Source organism: Mustela nigripes, chromosome 16 (genome assembly GCF_022355385.1).
Source record: "Mustela nigripes isolate SB6536 chromosome 16, MUSNIG.SB6536, whole genome shotgun sequence".
Lineage (NCBI taxonomy): Eukaryota > Metazoa > Chordata > Mammalia > Carnivora > Mustelidae > Mustela > Mustela nigripes.
Window position 1 is genome coordinate 20,113,963 of NC_081572.1, and position 15,613 is coordinate 20,129,575.

General features: G+C 42.2%; 2 protein-coding genes across 3 annotated transcripts in view; one reads left to right on the forward strand and one right to left on the reverse strand.

Annotated features, from left to right (window-relative positions):
* The window catches only part of KLHL11 (kelch like family member 11), a 12,068-nt gene extending 2,697 nt beyond the window's left edge, over window positions 1-9,371 (forward strand). The window contains exons 2-3 of one of the 2 annotated variants that reach the window (XR_009400183.1): window positions 3,936-5,594; window positions 7,477-9,371. Coding sequence is in view for 1 of the 2 variants with exons in the window: in XM_059378827.1 (XP_059234810.1) it covers window positions 3,936-5,517 (1,582 nt within the window). In the remaining variant the exon portion in view is untranslated. Of the gene's footprint in view, window positions 1-3,935 lie in introns of both variants that reach the window. The other variant, XM_059378827.1, reaches the window with a different exon arrangement.
* A 205-nt stretch (window positions 9,372-9,576) lies between these two features.
* On the reverse strand, window positions 9,577-15,466 carry KLHL10 (kelch like family member 10). The gene is made up of 5 exons (XM_059380140.1): window positions 15,273-15,466; window positions 11,974-12,463; window positions 10,638-11,255; window positions 10,181-10,330; window positions 9,577-9,951 (listed from the first exon to the last, which is right to left on the reverse strand). The coding sequence occupies exons 1-5, from the start codon at window positions 15,464-15,466 to the stop codon at window positions 9,577-9,579; spliced, it is 1,827 nt and encodes a 608-aa protein (XP_059236123.1).
* Window positions 15,467-15,613: the final 147 nt, after the last annotated feature.

Here is a 15,613-nt window from a genome sequence, read left to right on the forward strand (position 1 = left end):
ATTTTTTATTTTTTATAAACATATATTTTTATCCCCAGGGGTACAGGTCTGTGAATCACCAGGTTTACACACTTCACAGCACTCACCAAAGCACATACCCTCCCCAATGTCCATAATCCCACCCCCTTCTCCCAAACCCCCTCCCTCCCAGCAACCCTCAGTTTGTTTTGTGAGATTAAGAGTCACTTATGTTTTGTCTCCCTCCCAATCCCATCTTCTTCATCATATATTTTTTTAAAGATTTTACTTATTTATTTGAAAGACAGAGATCACAAGTAGGCAGAGAGGCAGGCAGAGAGAGAGGGGGAAGCAGGCTCCCTGCTGAGTGGAGAGCCTGATGTGGGGCTCGAACCCAGAACCCTGGGATCACGACTTGAGCCGAAGGCAGAGGCTTTAACCCTCTGAGCCACCCAGGCGCCCCTAAATCCAATTTTTTTCCTTAATATAAAATATATTCCTACAGCTTAAATGTTGCAGGGAAAAATATTCTTACTGGTATTTTTCAGTCTTATGACCATCATGACCATTGTTCATACATGGACCCCTAATTCTGTTTATTAATTTCATTTCCTTGTTTTCTAGAAAAAAATCATCATATATATATTTTTTTATATTTTTTATTTTTTATAAACATATATTTTTATCCCCAGGGGTACAGGTCTGTGAATCACCAGGTTTACACACTTCACAGCACTCACCAAATCACATACCCTCCCCAATGTCCATAATCCCACCCCCTTCTCCCAAACCCCCTCCCCCCGGCAACCCTCAGTTTGTTTTGTGAGATTAAGAGTCACTTATGGTTTGTCTCCCTCCCAATCCCATCTTGTTTCATTTATTCTTCTTCTACCCACTTAAGCCTCCATGTTGCATCACCACTTCCTCATATCAGGGAGATCATATGATAGTTGTCTTTCTCTGCTTGACTTATTTCGCTAAGCATGATACGCTCTAGTTCCATCCACGTTGTTGCAAATGGCAAGATTTCATTTCTTTTGATGGCTGCATAGTATTCCATTGTGTATATATACCACATCTTCTTGATCCATTCATCTGTTGATGGACATCTAGGTTCTTTCCATAGTTTGGCTATTGTGGACATTGCTGCTATAAACATTCGGGTGCATGTGCCCCTTTGGATCACTACATTTGTATCTTTAGGGTAAATACCCAATAGTGCAATTGCTGGGTCATAGGGCAGTTCTATTTTCAACATTTTGAGGAACCTCCATGCTGTTTTCCAGAGTGGCTGCACCAGCTTGCATTCCCACCAACAGTGTAGGAGGGTTCCCCTTTCTCTGCATCCTCGCCAGCATCTAATTCCAGATACGTTTTGAAGGTAGAAGGGACCATTTGCTGATGTGTTTGATGTAGAGTATAAGGGAAAAGACTGCTAGTTTTTTTGATCCAAGCAATTGGTAAGATAGGGTTATTTATTTATTTATTTATTTAAACGTGGAAGAGTGTTGGAAAGCAGGTTTGGGAGGAAGATGAGGAGTTTGGTTTTGGCCCAGGCAATGTATGAGGAGGCAGGTGGATGGATATAAGAACATTGGGAGCTAGGGATTGGGAGGAATATGGCATATAGATGGCGATTAAAGCCATGGAACTGGATGAAATTACTTAGGAAGAGAGTGTAGACAGAAAAGGGGCAAGACTGAGTCCTGGCAGCCACCTGGGTGCCTCAGTGGGTTAAGCCTCTGCCTTTGGCTCAGGTCATGATCCCAGGGTCCTGGGATCAAGCCCCGCATCAGGCTCTCTGCTCAGCAGGGAGTCTGCGTCCACCTCTCTCTCTACCTGCCTCTCTGCCTACTTGTGATCTGTCTGTCACGTGAATAATAAAATCTTTAAAAAAAATAAATAAAATAAAAAATAAATAAAATGGAAAAGTTGGACTGGGAATGCAGAGTTATAGGATAGACCTGCAGGCAGATTGGGTGGTGGGGAGATGGAGTTTCTGCCTGATTGCTTCGGTTTTCTCAAAGCCCAGGGTTGGGTCATTCATTAGAGGGTGAGGAAGGATGGGGGCAGGTATAGATATGAGAGAGGGAGGTTTGTTGAATGAAATGGGCAGATAAGGGTCATTGGAATCACTCAAGCTATGTTTGTGTCTGTTGTGTGGGCTTATTTTTCAAATTTGCCCCTGCTTTATAGGGGAATTGGAGGTGAGGAGAGAACGCCCCAGGCAGTTTACCTAAAACTCTTAATTTCTCTCCATCTGCTTTAGCAGCTGCCTGGTGTTAGACAGTGTTCTAAGTATCTTGCAACCATCACATCTAATCTTACCCATCATCTCTGAGGCAACATTCCTGTCCCTACCACCCATATACTGTTGATCATACCTTCCTTCAAGGGTTCTTTCAAGGAAATGACAGGAAGTATCCAGCCACACTGCCCAGAACATGGCACATGCCTAGTATATGCTACCTGTTGTTTTCATAGAGCGGTGTTTCCAAACACCCTGTGCAAGGGAGTATGTGTCAGTGAATTTAGGTGAGCAGACAGCTCCTCCTCAGCTGCATGCCAAACCCTTTCATACCTTTGTTACTGTTGTTTGAGTTTGCCTTGCCACCCCTCCACCCCCCACCCCCGCTTTAGAACCCCGCTCAGGCCACACCCTCCCAGCACCACCCCCAACCCCCATTGGCAGCTGCCCAGGAAGAAAACTGAGTAAGAGAAAAATTAAAATCTCTGACAGGAGGCTTCCACTGCTGTTCCTTCTGATATTTGAGCAGACATAGTCCCCCAGAAGCCACAGCTCCTGTACCACTTAGTCAAGGCCTAATAAAGTATCTTCCCTGAGACCCTGCCTCATTTAGAAAAGGCAAGTGATTGACCAGGGATTAGGACAGGAGTGGCATAGACAAATTGGGATTGGGATTTGTACTTTTGCCAATAAAAATAAAGCGTGGGACTATTGCATTTTATTTTTTATTAAGTTTTTTATTTTAGGGGTGCCTGGGTGGCTCAGTCATTAAGTGTCTGCCTTCAACTCAGGTCGGGGGGTCAGGGATTGAGCCCCACATCAGGCTCCCAGCTCATTGGGAAGTCTGCTTTCCCCCTTCTTGTGTTCCCTCCCTCACTGTCTCTCTCTGTCAAATAAATAAATAAAATCTTTATAAAATAAAAATTTTTTTATTTTAATTCCAGTGTAGTTAAATACAGTGTTTTATTAGTTTCAAGTGTACAGCAGTAATTCAACAATTCTATACGTTATCCAGGGCTCACCATGATAACTGCACTCCCCAATCCCCCATCATCCATTTCAACCTCCTCCTTCCCTTTGGTAACCATCTGTTTGGTTTTTTTTTAAGATTTTATTTATTTATTTGACAGAGGGAGACACAGTGGGAGGGAACACAAGCAGGGGGAGTGGGGGGAAAAGCAGGCTTCTTGCTGAGCAGGGAGCCCCATGCGGAGCTCCATCCCAGGATCCTGGGATCATGACCTGAGCTGAAGGCAGATGCTTAATGACCGAGCCACTCTGTGCCCCACCATCAGTTCTCTATAGTTAAGGAGTCTGTTTCTTGGTTTCTCTCTCTCTGCACGTTTGTTTTGTTTCTCAAGTCCCACATATGAGTGAAATTGTATATATATATTTTTTTTCTGTTGTACTTTATCGAAGGATATGTTCCGGGAAACCTTACATTATGAAGAAATCTCCACTGTGTGTGTGTTGTATGTATCATGTATAATTATATATAAACTATATAATACAAATAATTTAAAGTATATCCTGCATAGAGATGACTTTATGCTTTTAAATATACTTTTTAGCATAATCCTTTTTTAATTTGGGGAGCTTTGCCTTTTTTTCAGATGTTGGGCGTAAAGTGAGATAAAGCTTACCATTTTAATTTGTATAATTCAGATGTTCTTAAAATGCAACCACAAAAAACATGCACATTTGAAAATTTCTTTTTCTTGATTTTTAGGTTCCTTTTAATTCGTTTAAAAGAATTTTGTGGAGAATTTCTCAAGAAAAAACTTCATCTCTCCAATTGTGTGGCCATTCATAGCTTAGCTCACATGTATACCTTGAGCCAACTTGCTCTGAAAGCTGCCGATATGATACGGAGAAATTTCCACAAAGTAATTCAGGATGAAGAGTTTTATACTTTACCTTTCCATCTCATCCGAGACTGGCTGTCAGACTTGGAAATTACGGTGGATTCCGAGGAAGTTCTCTTTGAAACAGTTCTGAAGTGGGTTCAGAGAAATGCAGAAGAGAGAGAAAGATACTTTGAAGAACTTTTTAAGTTGCTGAGATTGTCCCAGATGAAACCTACTTACCTTACTCGGCATGTCAAACCAGAGAGGCTGGTGGCCAATAATGAAGTTTGCGTCAAGTTAGTGGCCGATGCAGTAGAGAGGCATGCTCTGAGGGCTGAAAACATACAATCTGGCACCTTCCAGCACCCCGCCTCTCATGTCTCATTATTACCTCGCTATGGGCAAAATATGGACGTGATCATGGTTATTGGAGGCGTGTCAGAAGGAGGGGATTATTTAAGTGAATGTGTGGGATATTTTGTCGATGAGGACAGATGGGTAAACCTGCCCCATATTCATAATCACCTTGATGGACATGCTGTTGCAGTAACAGAGTCCTATGTGTATGTTGCTGGATCAATGGAGCCAGGGTTTGCTAAAACTGTGGAAAGATACAACCCAAATTTGAATACATGGGAACATGTTTGTAGTCTGATGACAAGGAAGCATTCTTTTGGGTTAACAGAAGTCAAAGGGAAGCTCTACAGCATTGGAGGACATGGCAACTTTAGCCCTGGCTTTAAAGATGTGACTGTTTATAATCCCGAGCTAGATAAATGGCACAACTTGGAGTCCGCACCAAAGATTCTTCGAGATGTCAAAGCGCTAGCCATTGAAGACCGGTTTGTATACATCGCTGCCCGCACTCCTGTGGACCGGGACACGGAAGATGGACTAAAAGCTGTAATTACATGCTATGATACAGAGACTCGACAGTGGCAAGATGTGGAATCTTTGCCACTTATTGACAATTACTGTTTTTTCCAAATGTCTGTGGTCAATTCAAACTTTTATCAGACAGCATCATGCTGTCCTAAGAGTTATTCTTTAGAAAATGAAGAGGCAGTAAGAAAAATTGCCAGTCAAGTTTCCGATGAGATCCTTGAAAGCTTACCTCCAGAAGTCCTAAGCATCGAAGGAGCAGCCATCTGCTACTACAAAGATGACGTTTTCATTATCGGAGGCTGGAAAAACAGTGATGATATTGACAAACAGTATCGGAAGGAAGCCTATCGATACTGTGCGGAAAGAAAGCGGTGGATGCTTCTTCCTCCCATGCCACAGCCACGTTGTAGAGCCACGGCTTGCCACATAAGAATCCCATACCGGTACTTGCATGGAACACAGAGATATCCTATGCCTCAAAACTTAATGTGGCAGAAGGACCGGATCAGACAGATGCAAGAAATACATCGGCATGCCCTAAACATGCGACGAGTGCCGAGCTCTCAGATCGAATGCTAGATTCTCTAAAAGGTGCAGCTTGAAACAGTTGTACCTGTTTCGTGAGGCTGAGGAGACCCAGACTGTTACTTGAAAAAGTATGTCGATAACTTATTTTCTACCTAAACTGATTATTGCCCCATATAAAGGAAATATAGTTAAAAAACTGAAGAATGGGAAACCCGATTTAGTATATGGTAACTTTTGTTGGTTTGTAGTCTTTTTCTGTCTTTGGTTTGTGTGGGATGTGCTAGCTAAATGAGATCTTACTAATGACAAGTGGAAAAACCAGGGATAGTCACTTGGCTGTTTTTTTGCCAACAAGTTAAAACTCCTTTGTCTTAGGGACTTACTGTTTTGAACATGCTTTAAGCAACAGTTTATTTGCACATTTACTTTGATATTCCTTTTGATTTTTTTCCTGAATGGCTGGTTTTGAAAAGGGCAGATTTTATGCATTGAGCCCTCATCTGCAGGAGGTGTGTGCAATAGTGAGACTGAGATTTGAAGGGAAAAGCACAATATTTGAGCAAGATGATTGCAGAATATTTGCATTGGTATTTCATTGTATGTGTTTATCTAGAAATTCTGTTGTTTCTTTCTAGAAGAGATGACTGATGAAAAATTTGTGATTGGCTCATTACTTTTTGAATATTTTTCTTCAGCAACTGTTACAGACTTGGAGCCATTGCTCTGAGATGATGGTAGTTGACAAGAGTATTGATCTTTAGCTGATTGGTTTAATACAGAGGAAGTTATATATGTGAAATTTGTAGTAGTATTCGTATAGACTGAGCAATGAAAGGCATTAAAACATTTAAACACTTTCTTCAGGAGGTGCAGGCTTATTTGAGGATAAATTACTGAGTGTAAATAATGCCTATGACAATCGACACTTAATGCCTTCAATTTTAAATTTTGCTCTAATGTATATTGTATAGAATCCTCATTCCTTTCTAAAAGAAATGTTTTCTAAAATGGGAAGGAAGTGACAATTTAGAGAAATTGGTTAAAGAGAAGCCTTATTGTTTCTCAGCCCTGGTTGTTCTATTTTATCCAGTTGCCCTAGACTTTTATGGGAACTTTGACCCTGAAATACCAAATTTAGGTACACAACTATGGCTCTTAAAAATGTATTGCTTTAGTTACCTTTTATTTATTTTATGCATTTTTTGATTCTCGAATGCACTCCAAAGCTTTATACAAATTAGCACTCAGTTAGCTTAGAGGACTCTTGCCCTAATGTGTTGCAAAAGGGGTCCATTTTATGTTTCTTGTTTCTTTCAGAATGTCTCTCTCCTTAGACATTCCAGAATGCTGTTCTAGAAGTATTGAATTCCAAATGAAGTGATTCCCCTAGTCCGTTATAATTAACCTCCTTATTGTATCAAATATCAAAAAAAGCACAACCAGAAATTTTGGCTCTCAGTTTGCTGCAAGACTTTTAATATTTAGCCCTTGAATTAGTATTCCTGCCTAGGACAGTTTGTCAATAAATATATTGGAAATCCGCTTTAAAACCATTTCATTTCCATTGGGGTGGGGTAGTAACTTCAAGTCCTATTTCTGTATGAAGATATATTATCCTATGCCACATCTACCATCTTACCAATTTCCATTTGTAGTTATTTTGAAAAAAGCCATTTCTGAGAAGTGCTAATTCTGAGTTGAGAGAGGTCTGTGCAAATGAGACAGAGAAGCTCACTGAGTGATGTTCTCCTCTCTGATAGACTGTGGTAGCTAGTACTTCCTTTTCTTGGCGGTGGTGAAATAATTTAGTAGCTCACTACAGTGGCAGTTTCTCTCTAAAAGGTGTGATTTAAGGTTTTTGGATCTTAGAGTTGTCTTCTGAGACATTGTTACCAAGTTATTTGGGGGGTGGTCTTTCTTCAGGGGATGTGACAAGTTTTAACTCCTCTAAGATTTAGGTATAATCTGGTTTTGAACACTTGATTGAAACTGTTGTTTTTTTTAACTCAGCAGGCTGCCTAGGCCATGGCTGAAAAGAAGGGGTAAGTCCTTCCTTGCATGATGTGTGCAGGTTTTCCTGACTGGATTTCTAATTTTCATATTTGAATTCACATGTGTGACTTCACATCAATAACTTGTGTTTCTGAAATATCCTAACTAACTTGTTAATAAGGAAGGAAACCAGATTTGCTTAAATCTGTTCAAGGCTGACATTCTGAAATCTAAACTGGAAATAACTTCCAGAGTATTTAGAAAGGTTCTGACTATGATCACAAGCCTAAAATGGCTCTTGGGGAAAGAAGTTTCCTTTTTGATGAAAACTTAAAAGAATGCGTTTGGTATTTTAAGCAGTTAAAAATATAGCTTTAAAAAGGACAGCTTAACACATATTCAGCAGACCTTGTGTGCTCGTTGTTGCTTTTGTTTTTGTTTTGTGGAAGGAAAAAAGAGGAATTGATTATACCAAAAAGTAATATTTATATATAATTTTGAGTGCTACTTCTGTCTTAGAATGGATATTCCTTAACTATACCTACCCCACCATGGTTTTAAGAAAACAAATCCGTGGTATCTATTGAGAATGTCAGTCGTGAGCTTAGTGTTTAAGTAATACCTCTCACTTGCAGTTTGCATGATTAGTCTTGTATATCTTGATATCCAACTTTGCTTTTGCTGTGCCAATTCAAAAATATTTTGCTAACAAATCTCAGTTCATTGACTTCATGATGAAGTTTTGTTTTGGTCACTCAGTTTTATATAGTATTGTTGGGACCAAAAACTTTTAAAATATTGACTTTTATATATAGAGAGAGAGAAAACAGAGGTTTGAAGCTGGAAAGATAGTGTTTATCAAAGATTTGTGTGCTTTTGTTTTTTAAACTCTTCAGGCTGCTGGTAAGGCAGTTTCAAGGGCACACTCTTTTCCTCTTTGTTTCTTGACTAGTGTAGCATGTGCGATGTTTTAAATACTTCATTCTCTGCTTCATATTGTTCTAATAAGACACTATTCTTGTAGGTAGACAAGCTAAATTGTATTATTTTAGTTACTTGGCCTAACAAGCATAACTAAAGGGACTTTTTTTTGTACTTTCATCTAATTAAGCTTAAATAAAAAGGGCATGTTGGCCACACTTCCTGTCTTTTGAAAGTCCACAGAATTGTGAAGCAAGTCCTCTGCCTTCACTAGAAAAATAGGGTATTTATAGGTTGCCATTTAACTGTAGAATATTTGAGAAGCAGTTCAGTCTCTCTTTTAATTTTCAAACATTTTGGCACAGTCCACTCCGGTTTGTCGCTTTCTTGAGAATAGTCCATTTTTGTTGCTGTTATAATGCCTATATTATAACGTGTTCTGGTCATTGGAAACAAAACAGCTCATAGTTGAGTGAGTAATACAATAACAGTAACATAATGTAGTAGTCATCTTGCTTCAAGGAATTTAATTAGATAGCCAAATAATGGCTTTGTTGATTACCTTGGTAGGGCTTTTGTCTTACTCTCTAAGCATCACTACGAATGTCTGACATTGAAGCACATACAGTAGAGCACTTGTTGTGAACTTAATCCTCCTGCATAATAATGCACTTGTGAAAAATTACGCTTGCTTGATGTTTGAAGATTACCATCCATGTGCTAGGGCTCATTGAGTTATTTGTAAAATACATACTTAGTTCAAGTTGGTACACCGTGAGTTTTTTGGGCTATCAGTATCCAAGCCCCTTCTCTACTGAAAATATAATCTTGGCTCTCTCCCTTTAAGTCAGAGGAGATGTAGAATTTAGGATGCTTTGAGACATTATATTGTAAAATAGCTTGTTTTATGTTCCTAAAGCTATCTTGTTCTGTGTTGAAGCTATTAATTGTCTCAATGTAAGTTTTAAATAAACATATTTCTTTAAAGCTGGTTTGCACTGTGTGATTTTTCTTTTTTAATGCTGCACCGTTGGTTGTAAATGCTTTCTTCCTTCCCTCTTACTCCCTCGTTCATCCAACCCTTGGCTCCCTTAAGTTGAACATTTTCAAGTACTCTTACAAGTTTAAACACTGCATTTATTTAAAAAAAGAAGTAATTCTTATTGCTTAGACTTTTTATTAGCTAAATGAAGCAGCTCATACAGGTAGGGTACTTGTCGAAGCGGAGTACTTGACTTCATCTCGCAGTGCTAATCCTGTGAAGTTGTCCCGTCTAGCCGCATATTCCCCGACGTTGGCCAGCCCCGGCACCACACAGCAGCTCAGAGCGCTGCGGTAGATGCTCATGTCATGGGCGTCATACCACTCGTCCGTCTTTTCGTCATAGCACTCCACATTAAAGGTGGTAGTGAAGCCATTAAAGCCGCCCACCACAAACAAGAGGTCGTCTACCACCTCGATGCCAAAATTGCTACGAGGATTAAACATAGTGGGGATTGTGCGCCAAGTATTAGCCACTGGGCTGTACGCTTCTGCACTCCTAAGTCGATTTGCTCCATCAAAGCCACCTACCTATGGACAGCAAGGGAAACACGGTTGACTGTTAGCCATGGCTTCTGTGCACCAAGGAAGAGCCCACCATTGGGGGTGGGGGTGGGGAACCGGTGATTTCATACCTCCCTCTTTCCACTATTTTCCACAGGGAAAAAAAATGCTTTTCAAATGCTTACCAGCAGTGTAAACCTATTTGCGAACCAAAAAGCTAGGGTTATCGTTTTGGTGTGATACAAGATAAACTCACCGCATATACATGCTCTCCATAAGCAATTACGCCTATTCCACTCCTCCTGCTTCTCATGGGTGCTATGACTGTCCACTGATTACTCTCAGTGTTGTACACTTCGGCTGTGAACAGACACTCGTTTCCGTTAAAACCGCCACATATGTAGACCTGTGTGGAGAGAGGCGCAAGGTAACTGAAATCGTCACCACCGGGGAGTAGAAAGAAAGGGTGTGTATGTGACAGTGATGAGGGAACCCTTCTGATGCCAGCCTGTACGATCATTCTTTCTCCTATGTGTGCATACATCATTTTTTAAGTAGTAAAACGTTAAAGAACAGTTACAAAGGGCCACTTCGTCTTTTGAGGACGGAGTTAGTCCTGCAGAGTGAGTGCTGCCCCTTCTATTTTGCACCTGCCCCCCCAAAACAAAGAAGAACATTCTTCTGGACGTGTTCTTTCCCCCCTCCAGTCCTACCTTCCCGTAGAGTGTCGTGGCACTCGCGTCACTCCTCTGCTCATGCATCGGGGCGATGAGCGTCCACTGGTTGGTCTCGGGCTCGTAACGTTCAGCAGTGTTCAGACGCACATAGCCGTCAAATCCTCCCATGGCGTAAATAAAATTGCTGAGGACTGTCACACTGACGTAGCAACGTCGGGAGTGCATCGGGGCCACCTGATGCCACGTTTTCTTGACCGGGTCAAAACGCTTAACGCTATTGAAATAGTCTACACTATCGAACCCCCCAATGATATAAACGTAGCCTTTCAAATAGGCTGCCCCGTGGTAGGCACGGGGACTCTCTTCCTCACAAGTGACATTCACCCATCTGTCTGCCCGAGCATCGTATGCCTCAATGGCATTGGTGGGGCTCCCACCACTCCAGCCACCAATTGCAAATAGGATGGCATAGGGCAGGCGGGGCCTGGTGAGTGGGTTGGTGAAGTCAGAATTAGAGGGTCCATTCATGTTGAGGTCATACATGGCCTTTAGGGCATTGATGATGACTGGCTTGCATTCCTCACTGTCTTTGACATAGTCGTTCATCTTCACATTGTTCATGAAGTACTCAGCATGCATTAGGGCCAGGCGAACCTAAGAAAGAAATACAGAAAGTGAGATGAGGTGAGGGTACCTGGAAAACCCATCTCCGTATCTCCCTGCTTACAGTCTGCCTTTGCATGGCAGCAAGGTCATATTTTGTGTTTGAAACTTACAGCTCACAGTTAAATACAGTTTGAAATTTACAGCTCACAGTTTTGCGGAGGGGGTATACATTTGGATGCTGAGAATGAGCTAGATAGAAGGGACCTCAAGTGTTCACAGAGCTAGCCCCTTCCTGGGCCCCTGGGCAGTACTATCAGACCAGAGAAAGCTGTGGTGATTGTTCAGTCATTGAACATCTATGTTTCTCTGTATAAAATTACACAGATTAGCACCAAATGGCTATAATTATACATAATACAGTTTGGTGTCTATCCCACTTCTACCTGGGGTTTGGGGAAACTCACAGAATAAAAATGGGTGAAAGGAAGACCCTTTAGAATTCTTTTGAAGGCCTTGCCATCTCCTTCCCCCACTGCCAGGGAGAATTTTGGTCAAAGAATATAAATGAGGTAGAAGAAGCTAGCAATGTCGAGAAAGAAAAAAACCCTGCAAAATTCCACAGAATAGTAGCCTTCTATATAAGTGTATGTGAATACAGCCCCAGAATCTGCCAAACAGCTGAATGTGGCTCTTCGCACAGTCCCTCCGGGATAAATGAACCAAACATGAGCAATTAAGCATCCCACAAAAAATAACTAAACTTGACCTTGGGAAGCAAAACTGAAATATGCTGCTTCCTATTTTGGGGGTCATGAGAAATCCATTTTAAAATGGCCTCAAATACAGCGTCTTCTTGTTTGACGTTGAGCTCATCTTTCTCAATGATATCCTTCAGTTCAGTGACTGAGAGCTCTAAAAACTCGGCCGAGACTTTCACCATCTCCTCAAAGTTGTGCAGTATAAACATGTAGGCCTTCTGCCTCAGCTCGGGACAGTAGTAGTAGTCCGTGAACTTGCAGATGCCGATACAGTTATCCAAACACAGCTCCGACTTGAGGAACTCACAGCAACCCCTGACAATACCCATGATGTTAAATTGGTCTGCAGCAGCCAGCAGCTTCTCCACATTGTCCGGTGTGATAGGGACGGTCCGGGTGTATGCATATTCAATAATTAGCTTCATCATGTCAGGGGAAATGCCAGGAATGTTGTATACCTTCTTTTCAGTGTTGTTCCAGCCACTTGTAAACAAAGCTCTGGAAAAAAGAAAGAAACTAGCAGCCACTGAAATATTTCTCTCCAGTTTAACAGGTTCTCCTACCGTCTTTCATCGAGGAGAGTTTGGACATTGCCCAAACAGTGCACAGTGAGTATGTTAGAAATAAATTGGCGTGAGGAAGGGGAGGGGGCAGGCAGACTCTGCATCTTATACAGTGGGCAAGAGAACCTTGCCAAGAACTTTCACTTTGGTCACTCTCCTTATCCTCATGAAAAGTAGAACTTTTCCCTATTTTGTGGGTGGAAAAATTGGGATCTAGAGCCGGGAATAAGACCTAGAGCCATGAATAAGACCTAGATGTCTTCTATCTTGATCTTGCTTAAGAAAATTAAACTTGAGCAAGATGGTTTTTTAATAAGTACTGTTCAACCAGCACGCACCCAGAATCTGATCACTCCTCACCTCTGACTGCTACCTCCTTGGTCCAAGCCCCCACCATCTCCAGCCTAGATGATTGGGAGTAACCCTCTAATGGATACCCCTGCTTCTGCCCTTGATGCTGCCAGGACTTACAGTCATACCCCAACCACCTTATGAGTTTATGTACCCTTCCACCCAAAACCTTTCTTGCTCAGAGTAGAATACAAAGTGCTTGCCAGGGAGTACAAAAGTCCTCTGAGATCTAGACCAGTAATACCTCTCTGGTCATTTCCTCCCACTGTCCCCCTCATTCCATGCCAGTCCCACCAGCCTTGCTTTCCTTGAATACACCAGAGGTGTTTCATTTTTGGTCCTCTTGTACCTGCAGTTGTCTCTGCCTGGAAGGCTCCCTGCTGTGGATCTCCGTATTTCTCACTCCCACATCCCCCTTAAAGTCTTTGTTCAAATGTCACTTTGTCAGCAAACCATCCTATATAAAATCACCACCTTTCTATTTAAAATATCCCTACCTGGAGTGCCTGGGTGGCTCAGTTGGTTAAGCATCTGCCTTCTGCTCAGGTCATGATCCCAGAGTCCTGGGAGCGAGTCCTGGATTGGGCTCTCTGCTCAGAGGGGAGTCTGCTTCTCCCTTCGCCTGCCCCCAACCACGCTTGGGTGTGCGCGCTCTCTCTCATAAATAAAATCTTTAAAAATAAATAAAATCTCCCTACCTTCCTTTTTTCCACCTAGCACTTGTGATCTGCTATTTTTTTATTTGTTGAATGCCTACTCCTCCTACTAGGAGGTAAACTTCATGAGAAAACAAACGTTTGTCTCTTTACTCAGTGTTTTATTTCTAGTACCCCAATAGTGCCTGTCATAAAATAGGCACTCAATAAATAATTATTGACAGTGTACTATTCCAGAACTATTTATTGGGCTTCTACTGTATAACTACGTACTTTTTTAGGTGTTGAACAGGACAGAAGAAACTGCCCTGACAAGTTTTTCCTCTTTTTTCCAGGTGGTTTACGAGAATATGGGCTTGGAAATGAGATTCTTCCCTAGAGCAGGGGTCTGCAAACCTACAGCCTCTGGGCCAGATTTGGTCCACCTCTTATTTTTGTACCACCTACAAGCTAAGAATGTTTTCTACTTTTAAAAAAAAATTTTTTTTTAATTTTTTTGAATTATTTATTTTTAAATATTTTATTTATTTATTTGACAGACAGAGATCACAAGTAGGCAGAGAGGCAGACAGAGAGAGAGGAAGGGAAGCAGGCTCCCCGCTGAGCAGAGAGCCCGACTCGACTCGGGGTCTTGATCCCAGGATCCTGGGTTCATAACCTGAGCCGAAGACAGAGGCTTTAATCCACTGAGCAAACCAGGAGCACCCCCCCCTTTTTTTTTTAGAGAGAGAGAGTTGGGGAGGGGTGGGGTTGGGGGGCAGGAACAGAGGGAAAGGGAGATAGATAATCTTAAGCAGGCTCCATGCCTAACTCCATGCCCAACACGGGACTTGATCTCAAGATCCTGAGATCATGACCTGAGCTGAAATCAAGAGTTTAACCACTTAACTGACTGAGCCACCCAGACACCCGTTTTTTACATTTTTAAGTGGGGAGGTTTTGCAACACCTGGAGATTATAATAAATTCAAATTTCAGCACCCATAAATCATTTGTATTGGAACACAGCCATGCCCTCTCATTTAGTATTGTCTATGACTGCTTTCCCATTATAAAGGCAGAGGGCAGTCATTGTGACAGAGGCTTGTATGGCCAGTAAGCCTTAAAATATTCACTATCTGGTCTTTTGTAGACCCTGCTGTAGGTCTAGAGGAAATGAGAGTTTTTAGCAACAGATGGAACACATGTATCATGTGTTCTTAGTTCATTGGAACTAAGAACTCAAACATTTTCAGCTCATGAATAAAATAGCTCTGCTGCTTCCTGGGTCCCAGTGCTTGTGGCCCAAACTCCCTTTATCTTCTGACAAACACTTCCTTGGGCCTTCCCGCATCCTCCTTCCCATCTGCTCAGTCCTTGTCAACTCATCACCCTGTTTGAGAGAGTCTCTACTGGGATGGGGGCACATCCCAGTAGAGATGTGCCTTAACCTTCCTAAAGATTAAGGCACATCCCAGTAGAGATGTGCCTTAACCTTCCTAAAGATTAGTTTGGGTGAGAATCAAAGGAAAAAAGCACCTGGCCCACTAAGAGTTGGCTGAAATCCAGTTGGAAAGCAGAGAGGAGGCTCCGGCCATAGGCGTGCCTCTTCAGAAGACAAAGGAGCCAGGCTAGGGGAGCTCAGAATTTTGAGAGTGTCCCTAACTTAAGATGATGGGGTGGGATACATGAAATGAACCAAAATGTCTCAGAATGAGCCCAAGTCCCCCTTTGGCTTAGTTTGGCAACCCTGTTATACCTAAAGTAGGAACTGCAGCTACAGAGGATGTTCTTGTGGGCATTGAACTCAAAGCCATTGACCTTGATGACCACGTCGCAGAGCTTGCCCTCTAGCCTAAGCTCGTTGAAGATCTCACAGGTCATCGCACTCATCTTCCTCTCCATGTGAGGCTGGTGGAAACGTGTGGAGGCCGCCGCGCTCTCCATCTCCATGGCACCCTGGGACCAGCGGAGAGAGGCTGCTCTCCTAGGGTGTTGGGGAGGGTTGTGGGGGGCCCCTTTAGCCTGCTGTCGCTCCTTTTCCCTACTACATCTTTCATATAGGGCCCATCAGGCAGCCCAAGTTCCAGAATCCTGGGC

Bases quoted from the DNA above. Each gene is read 5' to 3' on its own strand.
- KLHL10 (XM_059380140.1), bottom strand. From the start codon at position 15,466: ATGGAGATGGAGAGCGCGGCGGCCTCCACACGTTTCCACCAGCCTCAC. The intron at 11,256-11,973 runs GTCAAGTTTAGT...TTTCTTTCTTAG, and splicing joins TTTCAGTTTTGCTTCCCAAG to GTTCGCCTGGCCCTAATGCA. The intron at 9,952-10,180 runs GTGAGTTTATCT...TGCTGTCCATAG, and splicing joins ATGGAGAGCATGTATATGCG to GTAGGTGGCTTTGATGGAGC.